Source organism: Xiphophorus hellerii, chromosome 15 (genome assembly GCF_003331165.1).
Source record: "Xiphophorus hellerii strain 12219 chromosome 15, Xiphophorus_hellerii-4.1, whole genome shotgun sequence".
NCBI classification, from domain to species: Eukaryota; Metazoa; Chordata; class Actinopteri; order Cyprinodontiformes; family Poeciliidae; genus Xiphophorus; species Xiphophorus hellerii.
The window spans coordinates 17,816,507-17,836,326 of NC_045686.1; the positions used below are offsets into that span (position 1 = coordinate 17,816,507).

General features: G+C 39.0%; 1 protein-coding gene across 4 annotated transcripts in view; it reads left to right on the plus strand.

The window, feature by feature from the left end:
- pak5 (p21 protein (Cdc42/Rac)-activated kinase 5) overlaps positions 1–19,820 on the plus strand; it is a 75,555-nt gene that overhangs the window by 45,345 nt on the left and 10,390 nt on the right. For all 4 annotated transcript variants that reach the window (XM_032584658.1, XM_032584656.1, XM_032584657.1 and 1 more), the window contains one exon: positions 16,072–16,911. In XM_032584658.1, coding sequence (XP_032440549.1) covers positions 16,072–16,911 — 840 coding nt within the window. The remainder of the gene's footprint in view (positions 1–16,071; positions 16,912–19,820) is intronic.

Consider the following 19,820-nt stretch of genomic DNA (forward strand, 5'->3'; position numbering starts at 1 on the left):
TCTGTGTTGCAAACATCGGGAGAGCTCCAAGATGGTAGTCTGTCCTGGATGAGAATAGAGTGAGGTGAAGGAAGTCCAGAATCTCCTAATACATCTTGATGCAAGGTTTGATTTTAAAAAAATAAATAACTTTTTTTCTTGAACACAGCACTAGCCACATTTAGTAACAGTTAATGTAATCACGCATACAAAAATATAAACAGGTGCAAATTATTGTATTTTAAAGAATAACATAAAAAGTTAGTACATTTAATTAACGTCATTATAAAACAATAAGAAGAAACGCACAACTTCAAGTCTATTTTTTTTTTTTTTTTACAACATAAGGTGTTTGGATACAAAAATCTGTGTAAGTTAGAACAGTGTAAAGACTTTTAGTGAAGTAAGTAAAAATGGATAGAGTAGCCAGAAACTGGACTCGAGCAGGAGTAGTTTTATTTTGAAATAATATTATTCAAGCAGACAGAAATGTAGTAAAATCACTCATGGAATCTTTTTTTCAAAACGTTCAGTAAATAAATCAAGATTTGCTAAAGGCATCTTTTCATCTTTTGTTGCAGTACCTTAATCTCACACAGAAAATTACAGGAAAATACAGTCCTTAAATTAGCTGTATTTATTTGGTGGGAAGGAAAAAAACTCTGTTAAAAAATAACAGTTTTCAATAAAACCAGCAGTGGCATTTTTGCCTGCATTCCTAATTATTCTCAGATAAGGTGATTGCATACTTGAATAATCAAACTTTCTAGGAACTTTTAATTAGTCATACATGACTTTGTGTTTCCCTGGGGTAAGTATATAAAGTGACAAAAGCCATTTCTTTTATACACAGGCCACCAGGCTGGACTCATTTTTATCTTGCCACCACTTGACTAGTGAGCATGATGGTGAAGTAGGTCAAAGCTCAGTGCTTGCTGTCAACATGTCTCCATGACAACCATTACAGGCTATCTACATGCCAACTGCCAGTTTCTTTTTCTGTCCTACCAACACAAAAACAAGCATGTTCACAACACCAACTCTACTGGGACCAGTGATGGCATAGTTACTTTAAAAAAGTAACTAATCGGATTACTGATTACCCCTTGAAAAAGTTACTTAGTTAGATTACTGACTACTTGATTTGGAACGTGACTAAGTTACATTAAAAGTAAATTTTTAGTTACTAACAACAACGCTCCGTCACCTGTGAAAGTTACATTGATCTTTGCCAATACTTAAAAGTGAGTAATTTGTGTGTTTATGTGTTCCACTATTATCTGGAAAACTCTAAGAAGGATTTTAAAGCCCCCGTCCTCCTGCCCCAGCCTCCAGGTTCTGCATTACGGCCCTGCGTTTGGTGTCAGAGCGCAGCGCACAGCGCTCCTCCTGCGGCTCCACATTTCAGATGGCTGCTGCACAGATTGTGTGACACCTGAGTGAAGTTGGCCCCCCCACCTTCTTCAAATCAGACAAAATTGGTGCAAAAATTTTCGTTTGTGCTGCTATCATTTTAAAGATATAAAGAAATGTTTTTAGAGGTCATCAAAGGTCAACCAGCCCCCCCACCTTCTTCAAATGAGACGAAATGGAGTTATGTTGGTTGATAAAGGTCTTTCAACATGGATAACACCAAAAATAACATTTCATGCACCAGAAGGGCAACTTTGAGTGCATGATGACACACAAAAAATATAAAGGTTGAATGTAGTGTTATTTAAACAGATTAAGCTGTTATTGTAAAATGTTGTTGAAAGTTCTGTGCTATGAATTGTAAAGCCAGATAATCCAAATAAATAAAAGTCATTTGTTAACAATTGTGATCATGAGTTGGTCATAACGGAATAACTGAAGCTTCTCTGCTTTAAGTTTTCAGTCATATGTTCAAAGCAAAACCGGCACGCTTGACATCAAAAGGTTTAAACTGTAATTGATATCTTCAAAGCCAAAGATGCACAAATGAAAATTTTTGCTGCACAAACCAGCACAAACGTAGCCGAGTTGATTGACACCCATTTCGTCTGATTTGAAGAAGGTGGGGGGGCTGGTTGACCTTTGATGACCTCTAAAAACATTTCTTTGTATCTTTAAAATGATAGCGGCACAAACGAAAATTTTTGCTGCACAAACCAGCACAAACGTAGCACAAACGTTTGACACCAATTTTGTCTGATTTGAAGAAGGTGGGGGGGCCAACTTCACTCAGGTATTTGAGACACTTATAGTACAGACCAAAAGTTTGGACACACCTTTCTAATTCAATGGGTTTTCTTTATTTTCATGACTATTTATAAGGCAAGAAATCCCACTTATTAACCTGACAGGGCACACCTATGAAGTGAAAACCATTTCAGGTGACTACCTCTTGAAGCTCATCAAGAAAATGCAGAGTGTGTGCAAAGCAGTAATCACAGCAAAAGGTTGCTACTTTGAAGAAACTAGAATATAAGGGGTATTTTCAGTTGTTTTACACTTTTTTGTTTAGTGCATATTTCCACATGTGTTATTCATAGTTTTGATGCCTTCAATGTGAATCTACAATGTCAATAGTTATGAAAATAAAGGAAACTCATTGAATTAAAAGGTGTGTCCAAACTTTTGGTCTGTACTGTATCTTAATAATAATTATAATGGCGTGTAGTTGCGCAACTTGACGAACTTGTTCATTCGTGGCTGTTTTCACGTTTATTGCGCTGTTCAGATTAGTCTCGACGTTCGCAGTTTTCTGGAGCGCAACGCGAAGCTCGATATCATTAACAAAGACACAGCGGGACGGATCATCTGGGAAATGATGGACAGGGAGAGTCTGACTAAAACTAACTGGATGCCAGACAAATTCTGGGATGTTATTATGCGTCTCTGCTTATTTCCAAGCCCAAATGAGCAACTTCACGTTCAAAACCGAGCCCAAAAAAGCGCAACCCGCAACTCATTCAATTTGCAAGCGACTTTAGAAAAAAAAAGAAACAAGCCCAAAGCTGCTTATAATAATCGGACTTGGCGACAGAAACTCAAAATAGTTCCTGTTTTTCCACCAACAAAATGCGCATCTCCCTCCATCGTTTACATTTCTGTCGCTGCTTTTGACTGTCGCATAGAAACGGTGATCACTCCCCAAGACGCAGAGGAAATAAAATTACATTACAAAAGAAAATAGTAACGCGCAGTAACACAGTGATTTCGATAAGTAACTGTAATCTGACTACTGGATGCGTTAGATTACTCGTTACTGAAAAAAGTGATCGGACGTCAGCAACGCCTTACGAAGTGACCGGGACTAAAACTGGACTCATGCAGTTTGACCAGATTGAGCAGCAAAACACTCCCAAGTGGCGTTGGCTTTGAACTAAAGGAGCATAGTGGAGGATGTGTGATGCTGTGGACCTGATTCTTTAACAGATTACTGGGGAACATTGTTGGAGTCATTGGCTCTTTGAAACAAATGAAGATGTTTTAAATAAAACATCTGCCTGTCTCTGTCAGACAACTGGAAATGGGTAATCTCTGGGTCTTTCAGCCGCATAATGTTTTTTTGTTTATTTTATGCTGCTGCACTAGACTATGAGCTTATTATTTATTTATTTATTTTTACAAATTTACCAGAGGAGCCGAGGAATGTGACCAGCGCTTTACATAAGAATGTAATTTTTGGTACTTTGCTCCAGATCTGTCAAACACACCGACTCTTTCAGCCACTGAACGTTTTATTTGACCGAACTTAAGGGGTTTGTGATCAACGTGCGTTTCATTTCGCGTTTTATTCGATTTGGTCTCCCTGTGTATCACTTTCCCCGCTCGCATTGATCTGGGATTAAATTGGTCATAGCAGAAATAGGCTAGAAGAAGGAAAATAACTCCTGATTGATGTGTCGGAGCATCTGTCTTGCTTGGCACCGAGTCGCAGTGGATGGCGTTGATTTAAACCTCGCTTGTTCCTTTCTCCGCTTCTCTCCACCCGTCTCTTCCTCCTCCTCTTCTTCTGCTCCGTCTCTTAGTGTTGACGCGCGTCTGCCACTCATGGTCACATTGTACCAAAAAAAAATAAATAAATAAAACATTTAAAATTGCCTTCACAGAGTCTTCAGAGCCAAAGTTGGCAGCGAGGTTTGGCTTTCAGCGACGTGCGCTGCACTTTGCCAGGGGAGCTCAAACTGTCTTGGCATTAATGCCGTCCCTCAATGTCTCAGTGTAGACTTTTTGGAAGGGCACTGAGGCGGTGAATTTTAAACAAGCGGAAGTGTTGCTTAAGATGATGTGTCAGAGTTTAAGAGCTGCAATTTGGTAGCGGCTTTACAGAGCAGCCCAAATTTTTTTTTTGATGAGAAACTGCAAAGTAACTTCTAATCCTCTTGAACGCATGACGGCAGCTGCTCAGGCAGCTCGGTGAAAGGCAGCTTTTAATGGCCGAACCTGTGGTATCCTCATGTGGCCACGCTGCAAAGTGCAGCTCCTGATCTTGAAATGTAGAAGACTTAGACGTTGACCAGTTGACTAACTTCTGTTGCATAAATGTATTTCTTCTTGCAAAAACCTACAGTTTATCTGCTCTCTCTTTCACGTTAGATTGGTGCAGCTTTGACAGCATGAGTGCAGCAGGTTGCTGGATCGGGATAAAACGTATTCGGGTTGTGTGAAGCAGGAATGAACCCATGTTGAAATGTTTGATTTGAAGAGAAGCAACTTGAAGAAGTCTGGGATTTTTTGGATTTGAAAATACAAAAAACAAAAGCCAGCGTCCTCTCTTTTTAACGACGCATGTTTGCGGTCTTGTAGGAAACGGACAATATTCTGGTTATGAATAAACAACAGGTGATTGTATGGTGTATAGCTACAAAGTATTTTTTGTTAGAGCATTGAATCATAAAATAACATTTTTTAAAAACTGCACTGCAGTTGGGCGAAATATTAAAAATATTAATAAAAAAATCATAGTAAGAGTGGAATCTATAAATTGCATATTCCCAGGTACATATTCCAAGTTTATCTGTTGGAAGACAAAAGTAAAACAGTAATGAGTTACAGTTATTTATTTAAAATTAAGAATTATATTGATACATATTATATTATATTTCATTTGTGCCCAGTTCATTCTATTACCCAATATTTCAGAGTATTAATGACATTTCTGAGATTAATCTAAAGACTTTAGATTTTTTTTCTACAAAATTTTTCAACTTTTCAAACTGAAATTTCCAAGTCATTTCTAGAAAATCTGAGATTAATCTCAAAATTTCAGAATTTTTGCTGGAAATTTACTCCTCCTTATTTTTTCTATCTATAATGACCCTAACACACCGTCATACAAAAACTGCCCTTCTTGGTGTCAGGCAAAATAACTTTATTCTTTCTTTTTGATTATTTTCTTCTTCTCTTGTGAGTAGAGTCAAAATCAGTTCTTTATTGCCCCCTATGAGACATTAGAGGTAACTGCATGATTCTGAATGAAAATTTGTTGGTTCAGATGAGCAAAAAACAGTAATGAGTACAGGTTATTTTGTGTTGGAGTGGATTATTTATTTATTTTTTAGATTTCTGACCATGAGAGTAAAATATGACTCTATGTACATGTGTGTAAAACTGTTATGTGATAGTCGGGAAACAGAGTTGAAGCTGAGAAGCGGGTGACGGTTTTCTGTAGGGGCTGACAGGACTCAGATTAATGGGCTCTGCTGTGTAATTAATCTTTGGGCAGCTGTCTGTTTATCTGTCTCTAAGTTGACAAGAAGATAAGTGCAGGACAGACAGTTTGATCCCCACCTCTCCCTTCCAGCTTTCTTCTTCCTCTCCCACTTTTAGATCTAAAACTTTCTGTGACAGTAACACACTCAGAGCCTCCTCAGAGAAGGATAATCTCTCTGACTCATTGGGATCATACACATGCTCATACTGTCACAGCAGATGAATTTCTTGGCTATTATTTCTAGTAATTTCTGAAGGCTGTGCAGTGTGAGTCTGCTTGTGCTCAGACGACCAGATCAAACGACTCGTAGCTGAGATTTGCTGCAGTGATGAACTAAAGCAGGATTTGGTTTTACTCTGTGTTTGGGTTTTATTTTGCTTTTTCCGCTAATCCTGTTTGCTGGAAATCGCTGGTGGGTCCAGCCGCTGCCCTCCGTGCGACTTGTTCACCCTAGCCTTGTAGCTGAGCCACTGCCCAACTGAGGTCAAAGGGGACCGGGTCACGCTCCTCTAAACGGCCAGCGATGGAGATCTGGGCATAGCATGAATCATATAGCTGGAGGAAACGGGCTCAGCTTCCAGCAGCATGATACATATAGTATTCTCTGTCCAAACTATAATATATAAGAGGATTACTGCATGAAATCTATCTATTTTCTGATTAAGTGTGAGCAAATCCCACATCCTGCAACCAAAGATGGATGTAGAAGATGTAAAGCACGATAAATGTGTTGAGACAAAGATGATGAAAGAGGCATAAACAGTAAAATTGAACCTCTGAATCATACTTTAGTGAATTAATAAATAAATGTTACCTGTAATTTCACATATTGTTTTTAGTTAAATTGTCAGAACATTGACCTTTTCAGGTCTAAGCAGCCTGTAAAAATTCCTGCAATCCTGGTGTGCTGCTAGCTAGTTAGCTCTTTCTCTGTTTCTGCTTTGTTCATGACGTGACCCACCAACAAAATATTAGCCAAAATTAACAAAGTGCATAGCAACACATTGTTTATTCTGGACGATTTATTTTTAGAAGACATTTGATATTATCCACAACTCTTAGAAATTTTACATGAAGTTGTACCACGAAAAAACGGCACCCCTGGTTCAAGAGAGCAGGTGAAGCTCTCTCTTAAACCCTTTCTTTAGACACAAGAGGTCGCTGTTTATTTCTTTTGTTTATAATTATTTTTCAAACATATACTTTTATTCAGCTTTGTAGCCTTCTCTTTTAGTTAAACCTATCTGTTAGAAGTGTTTGGTTTACAGCAGGATGACGGAGGTTGTTTAGTATTGTAGCTAACAGCTAGCCGCTAGCTGTTAGCGGCGCGGCCTGGGGAAACGGGTCAGCAGCTCGAAGCCTTTTAATCATGAACATGTAGCTAAAGCCTCTTCTGTGTGTTGGGTAATAACATTTCAAGAAATCTGACTTTGTAAGTCTCTTTCAATGTATTACAGGCAGTATTGTGATCCAACGTCTCTATTTTACTGGGCTTTGAGGTCTGGATTAGGACTTTTATTAATAATTTTAATGTAAGACATGAGCTCCAGAATTCTGGCTGTACTATGTTCCTTTGTCAGTAAAGTTATTTCACCCTATTTTTTTTTTCAGCTTTTAACTTTTACTTATATATTTTACTGTAGTAGATTATGTTTTTATTTGAATTCAACAGAATGTGTGCGTCTGTGGGAAAAGACTGGAAGTGATTCAAGATACTGTGTTGCATTACAAAAACCTGGGATATTAACGAGTGGAGAGGCGTCGTGACTTCAATCCTGGCAAACAATTATTAAGGAAATACTGCGCCTGACCAGCAGAGGGCAGCAAAACACAATACATCGAGTAAAGGGTCAAATAGCCTAATCTACCGTCTGTAATTTTGCCTTTTAAACGTTTAAAAAGACTTTTGATTTATATTTGATTTATATTTGGTAAACTTATCTGGTTTGTTTGCTGAAATATAAAAAAAATTCCTCCGCTTTTATCTTATTTTACCTTCAAAAACGTTTAACAACAGAAAACATGTTACTTTCCCTTGACTTTAGGTAAAGAATAAGCGCTATAGCTATATAAAAATTAAACAGATTTATTTTTTCCTGAAAACTATCAACATTGGGAGAAATCGGTATAAACTTTCACATCTCTTGAAGAACCAAGATGGTTTAAAGTGTATTTTTTTTAGAGTTCTGCTTGCTAAACTTGACGTATGTTTTTTACATTTAATGAAAATATTTTTGTTTTGAATACATTTATTTATTTAGACATTTCCAAAGCAAAGAGGGAAATAGTGGGGCATCACATGGTGCAGCAGTAGCCCCACTTCCAGAGTCTGTAACTTTCCATGTATTTGTTTTGGGTACAATTCCTGACCTTGTGACCTTTGATACACGTCTCACCCCTGTTCTATTTGCCCATTTACTGTCTGTTTTACTCTGAGTAAAGGTCACTAGCACCAAGTTATGTAAAAATAAGAATTGTGGAGTATTATATTTTAATATGCGAGCTTCTAAGATGACAATGATCAGCATTTTATTCCCTTGAGAAAAGAAAGTATACAGTATAGAAATGTGGGTTTTTGCAGCATGTTGCAGTACAATTTCTGTTCAGCAGAGGGAGGTAGAGTACATCTTAAATCTTTTGAAATGAGTCAAGTTTTCATCTTAATCTCATGTTTTTTGTCAAGTCATGCATAAGAGGTATTTTATTATCTAAAACTACTTAAAGTCTAATACAAATTTGCTTCTGACATGATTTTTCTTCTGTTTGTGTATAATCACAGATTTATCTTGTATAGCTCTTAATCAGCAGTGTAATGTGTCTGCTCCCGTACATTTTCTTTCTGATATCATTTTAGTCATAAAGCAGTCAATGAGCATCATAAAACGGTCACTGGTGCAGTAGGATAGTTCACTGCAGGAAGAGCACAGCATAGTAGCACACTAGCATTGTTTGTGTATGAGTAAAACCCCATGCGTGCCTTTTCTTCCTTTCTTTCTTTCTTTCTTTGTTTTTTTCCTCTGCAACCTGAGTCGTGACAGAGAGCCACAGATTTGTGCCTGCGCTGGGTTTAATACACAAAGGCTGGGAGGGAGAGGCAGAGAGTTGAGATGCAGATGGTGGTGGATGAATATTTTTGTTGCACCAACGTTCACTCGTTCTGCTTAAGTGCAGCAGATAATATCAAAAAAAAAAAAAAAGAAAACATGGTGTGTGCAGCTACTGCTCCAGCAGGACTGTGAGAGTTGGGAGTGGGTGTACTGAGTGGGCGATGTTCCTGCAGTGTGTGTGTGGGCGTGGGCGGGGGTGTGTGTGTGTGTGTGTGTGTGAAGCAGAAATAAAGGCTTGAGGTGGGGTAGGTGATGAGCTTTAAGAGCATGATCGCACGCTAAAAAAAATCTAGCCACTGAATCTGATTAAAGCAAAACACAGGCATTGTTGTAATCCATTTTAGAGGCGCAACATTACACAGATTTGTGGCACTTATAAATGTATTTAGGTTTGGAAGCTACTACTTTAGATTCGTGTTTAAAACTGCAGTCCTAATGACTGCAGTAAGAACTAGGTCATCAAATTATGTTACAATTAACTTTTTTTTTTTTTGTCTCGAGTATGGTCAGCTGGATGTTGATTTCATAAAATATGTTGCTTTTTAAAAAATCTTTAAATCCACAAAAAAAAGGTTTATCACACAATAATATTATGTAATAAAATGCGTAATAATGTGACAGCAGCTTAAGGATTTTTAAACAAAGTTCCTTGTTTTGGAAAAGTAATCTTTGAAGTTCTGTTTGGTTTGTACATTGTGACGATTCTGACTAGTCTTAATTACTCAATCTGTACCTCCTGATTACTGCTGCAAATATTTAAGCTGATTTTTTTATGCATCATCTGCTATTGTAATTATTCTAGTTCGTGAGTCTTTTTTTTAAACTATTTGTATGGATAAAAGTACATATTTATTCTAGTATCAGTCATCACAGCTTCTGTTACTTCAGTGCAAGGATTTATATTTGATGTATGTTTAATACATATTAAATTTACAATCTAGGTTCAAAAACAATGTGATTTTTGGAAATGTTTATCTAACTGAATGATCAGTACTTCTTAATGTCAACTTTACAAGTCTTTAAGCAAACAAAAGGTTTCCCCCACACATTTATTTATCACATCCAAGAGCACAAAGTTAAAAATAAATAGGAATAAAAATGAGCTATTTAGTAGAAGTTTAACAAAAACAAAGAGACAGAGTTATAAATAAAATTAAATAAATTTGAAAATATTAATTCAAAATGTTAAGCTCAACCTGACAAAAAAGATGCAAAGTGAATGGATCTTTATTGTTGGAAAGACAATCCATAAAACAGAAAATAAGTATATAAAAAAAAGTCTATTTTTCCAGTTTGGATGAAATAAATATTTCCCCAAAAGTACACGTGTCAGTAAAACAATCACAAAGTTTTTCTGTATCATGTCTGGTTTGTAAGAAAATATAAAGTAAATGCTTTAAAGTAAAACAAACTAAATGAATAATATACATTCATAAGCATGGATTTTAATCGGATGCTTCGTAATATTCACCTCTCGTATTCTTTTTGCGTGGTGCTGAAAGTCTTTGGAGTAAATTGAACAAAGTGTGAGTGAATCTTCATCCAGACCTTGTAGCAGTGGACTGGACCGTTTTAGAAGCTCAAACAAAAGCTGCAGTGCGGAGGAGCCGAGCAGCAGCTCTGCTGATCGGATCCTCGGCTGTCCCGGGACCCTGCTGGCCAGCCAGGCGCGTCCTCCCAACCCGGGTTCTGGGAAGGAGTCACCGGAAGGGCAAGCTCATTAATTATCTCCCCCTCTCTGCCTCCCTCCCATCTTCTCGTCACACCCTCCCTTCATTACCAGCAAGGTTAATCCCCCTCTTATCTCTCAATGAGCCTCATTTTTCATGCTCTCTTTCTACGTCACTCCCTCCCCTCATCTCCATCCTTTCCTATCTTTCTTTCTTTTTTTTTTATTATTATTTAAGCTGACTCAGTTTCTTCCAACATCTCCCCCCTTTGTATAATTACCTTCCTAAAGAAAGTCAGTATTTTTCCTTCTTTTTCCTTTCCGTTCCCGTGAAAAGGCCGTGCTGAGTTGAGAGAGTAGATCTATTACGGCTTATCACTAAAGGACAGGCCAACGGCGCACGCTGGTGAAATATAGCCGCTGTCACCGCCGCCGCTGAAGGCGACCCTTTGCGCAAGGCTCGCCAAGCTGTAAGGACGACAGAAGACGGTGGCGGAGGAGGAGGAGGAGGGAGGGCGAGCCGAGCACAGGAGCCAATATCAGACCCTTAATTCAAATTAATGGGAAGATTTCCAAGCTTGATGCCGACCGTTTGACAGTGATTCGGCACACAATTAACCTTGTCTCTCCCTCTCGCCTTTGCACCTCTGTCCTCCTCTCGGTTTTAGTCGCCTGCCTTGTTCGCCTCGACTCTTTCCTCACCCCGTTCGCCAGCCCGTACTTGTCATGCTCCTTTGACACGGCCCTTTTGATTATGAACCAAATGGGGATGATTATGTCTTATGAGATAACCGGCACTCCCTGATCTTGTTTGCCAATTGAATTAGTTCTGAATCACCAACATCCTCAAGTAGCGTGACTTGATGCGGGAGCGTCGTTTAGGAGATTTTCACCTAAGTAGAGTTGAGGCGAGAGGTGAGACTCTTGGTGTGACAAAATTTTAAGAAGCACTTTTTGATCTCTGACCTTTGTGACTTCAGTCCTTGTAGCACATATAGCAATACCACAATATGTAATAACGTAGTCAAATTTGGTTTTAAAGTGCAATAAAACATAATTAAAACTGTATTTTGTAATATTTGACATAAGATTCAAAGGATTTTAGTGCATTTTTTTTGCCTTGAATGACTTGTAGGTTAACACCCAGGGTTCTGGCTGTGAGTGTGAAAAGGCAACTAAATGACCAAAAGTTCAGCATTTATCAACCTAAGTTTTGATTTAAATGTGTATAGAAACTACAACATGATTGATATGATCGCATTATAATGGCTAAGATGAACACAAACGGTTTTGATTGTTTACTACATAATGCGCTACATTATTACATGATCATTTCTTAACAAATAAAAAAAAGAGTTCCCTCTGAATTTTGTAATAATCAACGCAAAATGTGGTGATGTTATTGGATTTGTTGCAGAAAGTATCGCACAATGCGTTCAAGGATATGTTTTATTTTTGCTACGTTATTACATATTGTGGCGTTGCTACATAATGTGGCGCTACAGACCCGTGTTTACCTTGTGTGCTCCCTGCAACATCTGTACCCAGCATGATAGATTTCCATTCAGTGACCTGTTTTAAAGACCGTCCGCCCTGCAGCTAGGTTTTACTCTCTGCTTTTATGGCCCTTTTCACCTTGGGTTGCAGTTTACGGCATCAAGCAGCCTACAGCCGTCAGGCAGAAGAGAACAACTGGACTGTTAAAGTGGGGGAGCGAGGTTTGCAAAAATAACGAAACTAAAGGAGGAGCTGGTGTGTGGAAGCACAACTTCTGTTTTATAAATAATGACTTCTGAATATTGAATCCCCTGCTTGGCTCTTATCTAGAAGAATAAAGCACAGGAATTCTCCCTATTGTCTAAAAACTACACTTCCATGGGCATTTTTAAAGTTAAGTGACCTTGAGCTTTGAAAAATATATGAGATATTTTCAACCCGGAGGTCTCGTCCAAATTGACTAAAGAAAAACGCTTGATGAACTTTTCTTGCTTGACTTTTCTGTCAGGCAAAAGCTTGAGTCAGACTCGGACATCTTCACTGCGATAACTCACTGCTAACATACCCTTGCTAGCCAGCTACACCCAATTCATTACTACTGATTTACATTGCTGTCAAAGCAAATTGTAAATCCTGTTGGATTTCTGACATAATAGTAGAATTATTCCCAGATCTGAACAACGTCTTTGTGAGTGAAATCAGACTCGTGCAACGTGTTGTGGTGCAGGCAGGGTGTGTGAACTGGTGGGGAAAAAGATCAGATTTGAGGGTTTCCAAGTAAATCCAGAGTTGAGTTCATGATGAATAAGAGGCTAATCACGAAGGAAGTGGAATGAGACAAAAACGCCACTTCAGGGGTTACCTGAGAACTAATTAATACTGAGATATTATCCGACAACTACATAAACACTTTCCTGATTTAATATAAGATTACGGGTTGTTTATGGATCATTCAATAATGTTGTGTTGTCTGAAATCATTTTCCATTTTCAAAAAGTGATTTTTATTTTTATTTGATATTGTTCCGTAATTTAATGCCTTTATGATTTATTTCTTAGTTACTCTTATTGTAACTTCAGTGTTTTCTGTTGTTTTGGGGGTTTTTTCTACTTTTATTTTTGTCATTGCAGTTAATACGACAGACATGAGTGTGTGAGTAAGATTTCTGCTTTTGTTAACGGCAGGACTCTTGTGGAAACCGTCCTGTCACGGATGAATGACACGAGGAGAGCGGTGTGTGTTTGCCATGACCACTTACAGTATCTCTGCCAGCAGAATGCTATTGAGGAATCGTCGTCTGGGGTTTTCTGACACTCTGCCTCAGCACATGTGACACGAGATGCCACAGAGTGACAGCTGCGTGACTGTCAAAGAGTTAAAAACTTGCTGATGCGACACTCCTGCACTGAGAGTTGGGTTCAACAAACTCCTGCATTAGAGGAAATGACTGACAAATATCCATGCCAACAGTTTAGGTTGGTTTGTCACCGTAAGCAAGATTACGGATGCTGTCCAAGGAAATATAACTTGGTTTAAGTTTAGGGTTGCTAAACTTAAACAGCTTTCCTTAAAATTCAAAGTTGGTGTTGAAGTTTTCTTTCCAAAGATAAAGTATTTCAAAGATTATGAAATGTCAAACATAAATCAGGACGCTAATTATTTTGACAGCTCTGTTGAATAAACCTCAGTCTATTTATAGTTTAGTTAGCTGAACTTTTAAATCTGCACTGCAATCACATGGAGGAGAAATGATTTGGGGGATTCCGGTGAAAAAGAAAAATTGGAAAACTCGTGACATGTATATAATTTTTAAGTCACAGTTAAATAAATAGTTTGATAAAACACAATTGAAAGTATAGTGCTGCGAACTGATGTGAATATTGTGAGGACATTTCTATCCTATTCCTGTTTTCCTTTTTTTTATACATGTTTGTCACGCTTATTTTTTTTCAGAACATCAGATTTATTTAAATATTAACCAAAGACAACACAAGAAAACACTAAAGGCAGTTTTTAAATGAATGTGTTTATTATTAAGGGAGGAAAAAATCCAAACCTACATGGTCAGTTTCAGTTTCATGGTAAGTTTCCACTTGTGCCACACTTTTTGCATTTCTGAGTATCAGTTTGAACAGTTCTCTCTGAAATGTTTCATTTTTGGGATACTGTTTCATAATCCTACCCCTACTTTACGCTTGTCCTCATCTGTGTCTTCACCCAGCGTGGTGTGTTTCTTAGTCTTCATCATTCTGTTTGTTCACTGAAGTGCTCTAATAAATCTCTGGGATCGTCAAAGAACATTAACATCTTTACTAATTTTGTGATTGTGTGACCTGAAGGCACTGGATTTCATTTAAGGGTATTGGAGTATGTTACGACCCGCCTAGGGGAGGCCAGATCCTGACATGAAGGATCCATCCTCTTCAGATCCCAAGCAGCCAACACACACAGTTGAACATTTTATAATGTTATTTATTTTAAAAAGATGTATTTTTGATTAAGATGTTACAAATGGGGCATATGGCTTCAGAGTGAGCTATAATGCCGAAAACGACAAACAAAAGGAAACTATCTGAATATTAACCGAAACTTACCTAATTGAAAGTAAATAAACCCAAATGACAAAAACGTACCTCCCTAACTAAGAAAAACATGAGAAAACTAAGCAAACATAAACGGCAGCTCACTCTTACAAACTCCAGAACTTTTAACAGACCAACAGTGTGACCGGTTGGGATGGGCTGAGGATGGATGGCAGGAAGTTCGCGTCTGCACCTTTTATATCTGTCACTTTTATATCCATCACCCCCGGGGGAGGCCACCAATTGGACGTCTTTGTCGTCTTCTGGGAACCAATCAGAGACAGGCACCTGCACATTCATATTTGCACAATTAAGTTGACGACGCCAGTCGTAACAGAGTAAAATGGGTTTAATAGAAATCCAGAAATCCGTAAGATTTTCATTTGTAATAACTTTTGAAAACCACACTTTAAAAAAACAAAACAAAAATGTTTTTATTGCTAATATAAATATGGTAAAATTCTGGCAACCACAGCTGCCGGTATTTTACCATATATTAGAGATTTTTTTTTTTTTAACAGTGCATATATGCTTTTACCTTTTATTTGTGAAAAAGTTAAAGTGGTATGAAAACATTTGCAAGTCACCACAGCCCTAAAACCTCTCAATAGATGATGTAACGGTTAAAAATTTTTAATAATCCCTACGGCTCAATAATTCCCTCGTCATTTGTTGTTCAAACATACTGTTTCATGAAATGTTGAGACAAATTGAGAGAATTATGGGAACAGGTTGCTTTCATCAAGTGAAAGTACTGAGACTCAGCATCCTCACTGTACAAACTGTGTACAGGCACACACACACACACCCCCACACACCATGCATGCACGCAGATTACATTCATAGGTGCAAGGCTGCAGCTTCCGTCCCCACATGACTCACGGCACAGCCTTGTAAAAAAGGCTTAGCAAGGTAGGAGGGGATAAGCAGCACTCTTCCTGCGCTTTGAAGCAGATGCAAGCATGTCGGCCCTTTCTCCGTTCTCTCCCTGACTTACTCATTTCTTTGTAGGTGCATGTTGGTGTGCTCATTTGACTCGTAAGCATGAAACCCCACTTCACGATTATTAATGTAACCTGATCAGCCCACTGGAAATGAAGCTAATCTGTTGCGAGGGAAATGGAGCAGGAATTAGCACATTTAATCCGCAGAGCCTTTTTTATTTTTTATTTTAGCTCATGAGGTATTTCATTATTTATCTTAATGCACTTCTTAGCATGCTATTTTTTTTATATATTTTTTTTATTTTTCTTTCTTACGATTAGTGGTTCCATAAACTGATGCCTGCCGTACTTTGAGATGACATTTACTGCAAGTGATGATTAATTTCATACTTGTTACAAAGCCTTGATACAGATGAATTGAAATTCCGTCCTGACAAATGTTTGCTGTAACGAAGGTTGATTGAACAAGAATTTCAATTCATTTTATTCACTTTCCAGCTTGGAATGAATTAATTATAACTTTATCTACCAACCCAATGGCTGTCTCCCTCTGTGCTTTTATTTTTCAGGCTCTCTTGTGTGTTAAATGTAAATGTCTTTGTTCTTCGTTTAGACCATTGTTCGAGGGAACCGGCCACCCAAAGATGCATCTATTAACGGCCTGCTAGAGGAGTTTGACAACATTTCAGTGACACGCTCCAACTCCCTGCGCAAAGAGAGCCCACCAGGCGTCCAGCAGGCTGGAATCAGCTCCAAGCCGATAGGCAGTGGTCATCTCGCCGCTCTAGAGGAGAATGGATTCAACCACTACTACTCCCGCTACTCGTGCGATCTGGATACCTCCAGCAGGGACTTTTCCCTGGAAGCTGGCAAGCCAAGCTTCTCCATAGATGGAGACTGGGCTGTTGGGAGGCATTACCGGTTCACCAAGCACAATGGCCATTCCCACCCTATCCGCAGCCCCTTCTACCCTGACGCCATGCCTCACAAATCAGACTATGGAAAGCTTCCGCCAGACTACCACACCTATTTGGAGAGCAAAGGGCGCTCGGCCGATGAGGTGGCCTCCACAGTCGGTAGCGGAGTGGGCTCCAGCGGCTACTACCGAGCGTCAGTTGGGGGCTCGTCCAGTCAGGACTACCGGGACACTTCAGTCGGCACGCCTTCCCGGGCCTCTCTTCACAGCGAGCAGATCAACTACCCGGACAGCGAGTGGAGCTACGGCGGCTTGCGGGACGAATATGACAAGAGACCCAAGAGCTCCTACGTGACGCAGACGAGCCCAACACCAGCTATCAGGCAACGATCTCGGTCAGGATCCGGGTTGCAGGAGCAAAATGTTCCCTATGCTGCCAGTGGGGCTTTGAGGAACCCTCCTCAGGCCCACCCATACAGTTCCTACACCTACCCTCGCCTCTCCGAGAGTCTCGCCAACTCGCAAACGATAGGCAAGGTGAGCGTTTAGAAACACAAAAGCTGAAGATTCTCCTAGTGAAAATCTTAAACATTGACAGGGATTTTTTTTAATGGTGTTTGCTTTAAACTGTCCAGCGATCAAATTATAGGAAACATGTTTCATCACGCCCCCTGACGAGCCTGTCGCAACATTTCAGAGAAAATTACACAGAAGTATCCCCACAGTTAGTTCCATCTCTCACCCACCTCCAGTTCTTTTTGAAAATCTACTCCTTCTCACTTTCCTCATTGTGATCCTTAACTGTAGTCTCTAGGCCTGATAGATGGTGTCAGCTTTAATTTACTCTTCCCTGAAGGAGGCAGGAACTGCCACATAAAGAATTACTGCTCTGCAGTGGCTGCCGTCGTTGCCAACAGATCAATTAATGCTGATATCGACTGATTGGACAGGAACGTAGAGCAAAAGGGAAGGAGGAGAGTTGTTGTTCTGGATGGAATCAGACAGACATCAACGTACGAAGGGAGAAATCTCAATACAGAGAGTAAGAATGATCTTTCTATTCTTGTCCAGTTACATTTGGAAGACCATAATAAGTTCAATAACGCTGCATGACAGGCCTAAAAGAAAAGTAATTCCTCTTACCACGGAGTAGAAAGAACTGAGATTGACAACTTGCAGAAAAACTTTAGATTCGGTTGATTGTTTTTTGGTCCATTCACACAAGCATGTCATCTGCAAGGAAGTGGCGCAGTAGCAATGTAGTTATACCAATGTCATGTTGAGAATACATAGAACTAGATATAGAGCAGATATGTATTTACATTTTAGTGAATATAATTGTCAATAGGAAATGTCCACTCATGTTTGAGTATATGGTAGGTGTGACAATACAACTGGCTCACAAGACCAGACTATACAGGATGTTAAGTTCAGGAGAACAAGAACAGACAAGAATTTAACAACATAATTTAAACAACAAAAACAAAGAATCACTTTTTTTTCTTCCCTACAAATATTCAGTGTTTGGCAATCTGCTTTCAAAAGTAATTAGTTATAGTTACTAGTTACTTAAAAAAAAAAAACAACAACAACAAAACTGGTAACTATAACTAATTTACCCACTTAGTAACTGAGTTACTATACTGTAAAAGAGTAACTATTGCATTGCTTAAAACGAAAAGAACATGTTTAGATATGTAAAAGCATTTTGGGTGCTATCTTACCAGAAATTGAAAATATGCATGTTCAAATGTTTCTCATAAAGCTGAATCAGTTAAAAGGAGACTGAAGAGAAGGGACTAAAACAGAAAACTCTGTCCACTAGGCGTGGCTGTGCTGTGCAAAACCAAGCTTATACCGCTTGGACGGCATCGCCCCTTCTGCTTCCTACAGCGAGCTTACGGCAGGCAGTTTTAACATAAAATCGGCTTCATCTCACTGCACGTAATTACATCCCAGACATCTGAAAATGCATTTTGAAGCCACATTTTGACTCTCTCGAAAGGTAACTTAAGGTATCTGCATTCACAGTCTTACTAGTAGGAATAATAATTTAAGATATCAGTTATATTTTGGCGAGTCAAAATCGGACTCTTCATTTGAAAGGCCGCACATCCATTATTAATATTCAAAATCTCTTTAACGTAATTATGACGAATCAAAATGACCGTTTTTAGACATTTGAGTTTACTACCTTCACATCCATAATAATAGCTTAAACTTACAAGACAAGGTCACCTGCTCAGAGCAACAGAATAACACTTTGCTACACAGACTTCACTTTGACAAGAAGTATTCTCGTATGTACTTCAAGAATACATAAAGCATTCTTGAATAATGGTTGTAAACTGCAGTAGCAAATCCAGAAATCGCCTTTCACAAGTAACAAAGTATCTCAATATTGGGTCCTAAAATAACCGTCTTTTCTTTGAATGAACTGTTCCAAGCCAATCTCATGAGGAGTTATATTTTCCTCTAGTAGAAAACAGCCAAATTGCTGTAACATCAGGGGGTAAAATATGATTATGAGCGAGAGAAAAGTGGTCATTTCGTAAGGTGTGTGAAGTCTCCGCATCACTCTTCGAAGCTATCGAGGCCTCATTATGCTCATTATTATCGTTATCACAGCTCACCACGTCGCTACCTTCCTCACAGTAAGTCGGGCGGCGGAGAGGGAAAACTGGGTTTGCTGATGCAGATCCCAGGGTGCTGCAGCGAAAACCCATTTAACCTGTGCGCCTCAGTACATAGCCACTCTGAGGAGAAACAGCCAGAGAGAATGCAATAGTAGCAGAAAAGTGATTCGGGAGAAGGTCGTTTTTCAGTTTTTCCTTTTCTGAAAAAGGAAAGGACGCAACGCAAGTTTGGGCATTTGTATTTATCCATTTATTTTTGCACAGACATTGTACCTTTGCTGCACACAAAATGTGCAGCAAAGGTATAGTGTTTCTAATTTCATTTGAAGGCACAAAATAATGTTTAAATCCAAAACTTTAAAAGGTTTCATAGATATAAAGGCTTATTATAAAACTGCTGACATGGCATTTTCCTATTTAGAGCATTACAGTAGCAGCATTTGGAGTTCCTCTCCAAATGATGACAATGTGAGAGTTAATGCGCTTAATGTTTTCTTCGATTGTTTAAGATCGTGCTCAAAAAGGAATAATGAGGGGGTGGGGAGGAGTAGCACAGCCCATCCTTCTCTTCCCTCTGCAACCATTTCTTCTTTTTCTCTCCGTCAGCCCACTCACACCCCCACACCCGAAAGTAAATCCTTCTCTTTCCTCCGCTATTGTTGGGAGCTGTTTGGGATGTAATCGTAGACAGCATGGAGTCTCCTCTCCGCTCTCTCTGACTCCGTGTTTCGTGCCGGAGTGCGAGAGCTCAGTGCGGCAGCTCTCGGTGACAAATTGATGTTGCGGCACTTTCCCTTTCTGCAGCCTTAG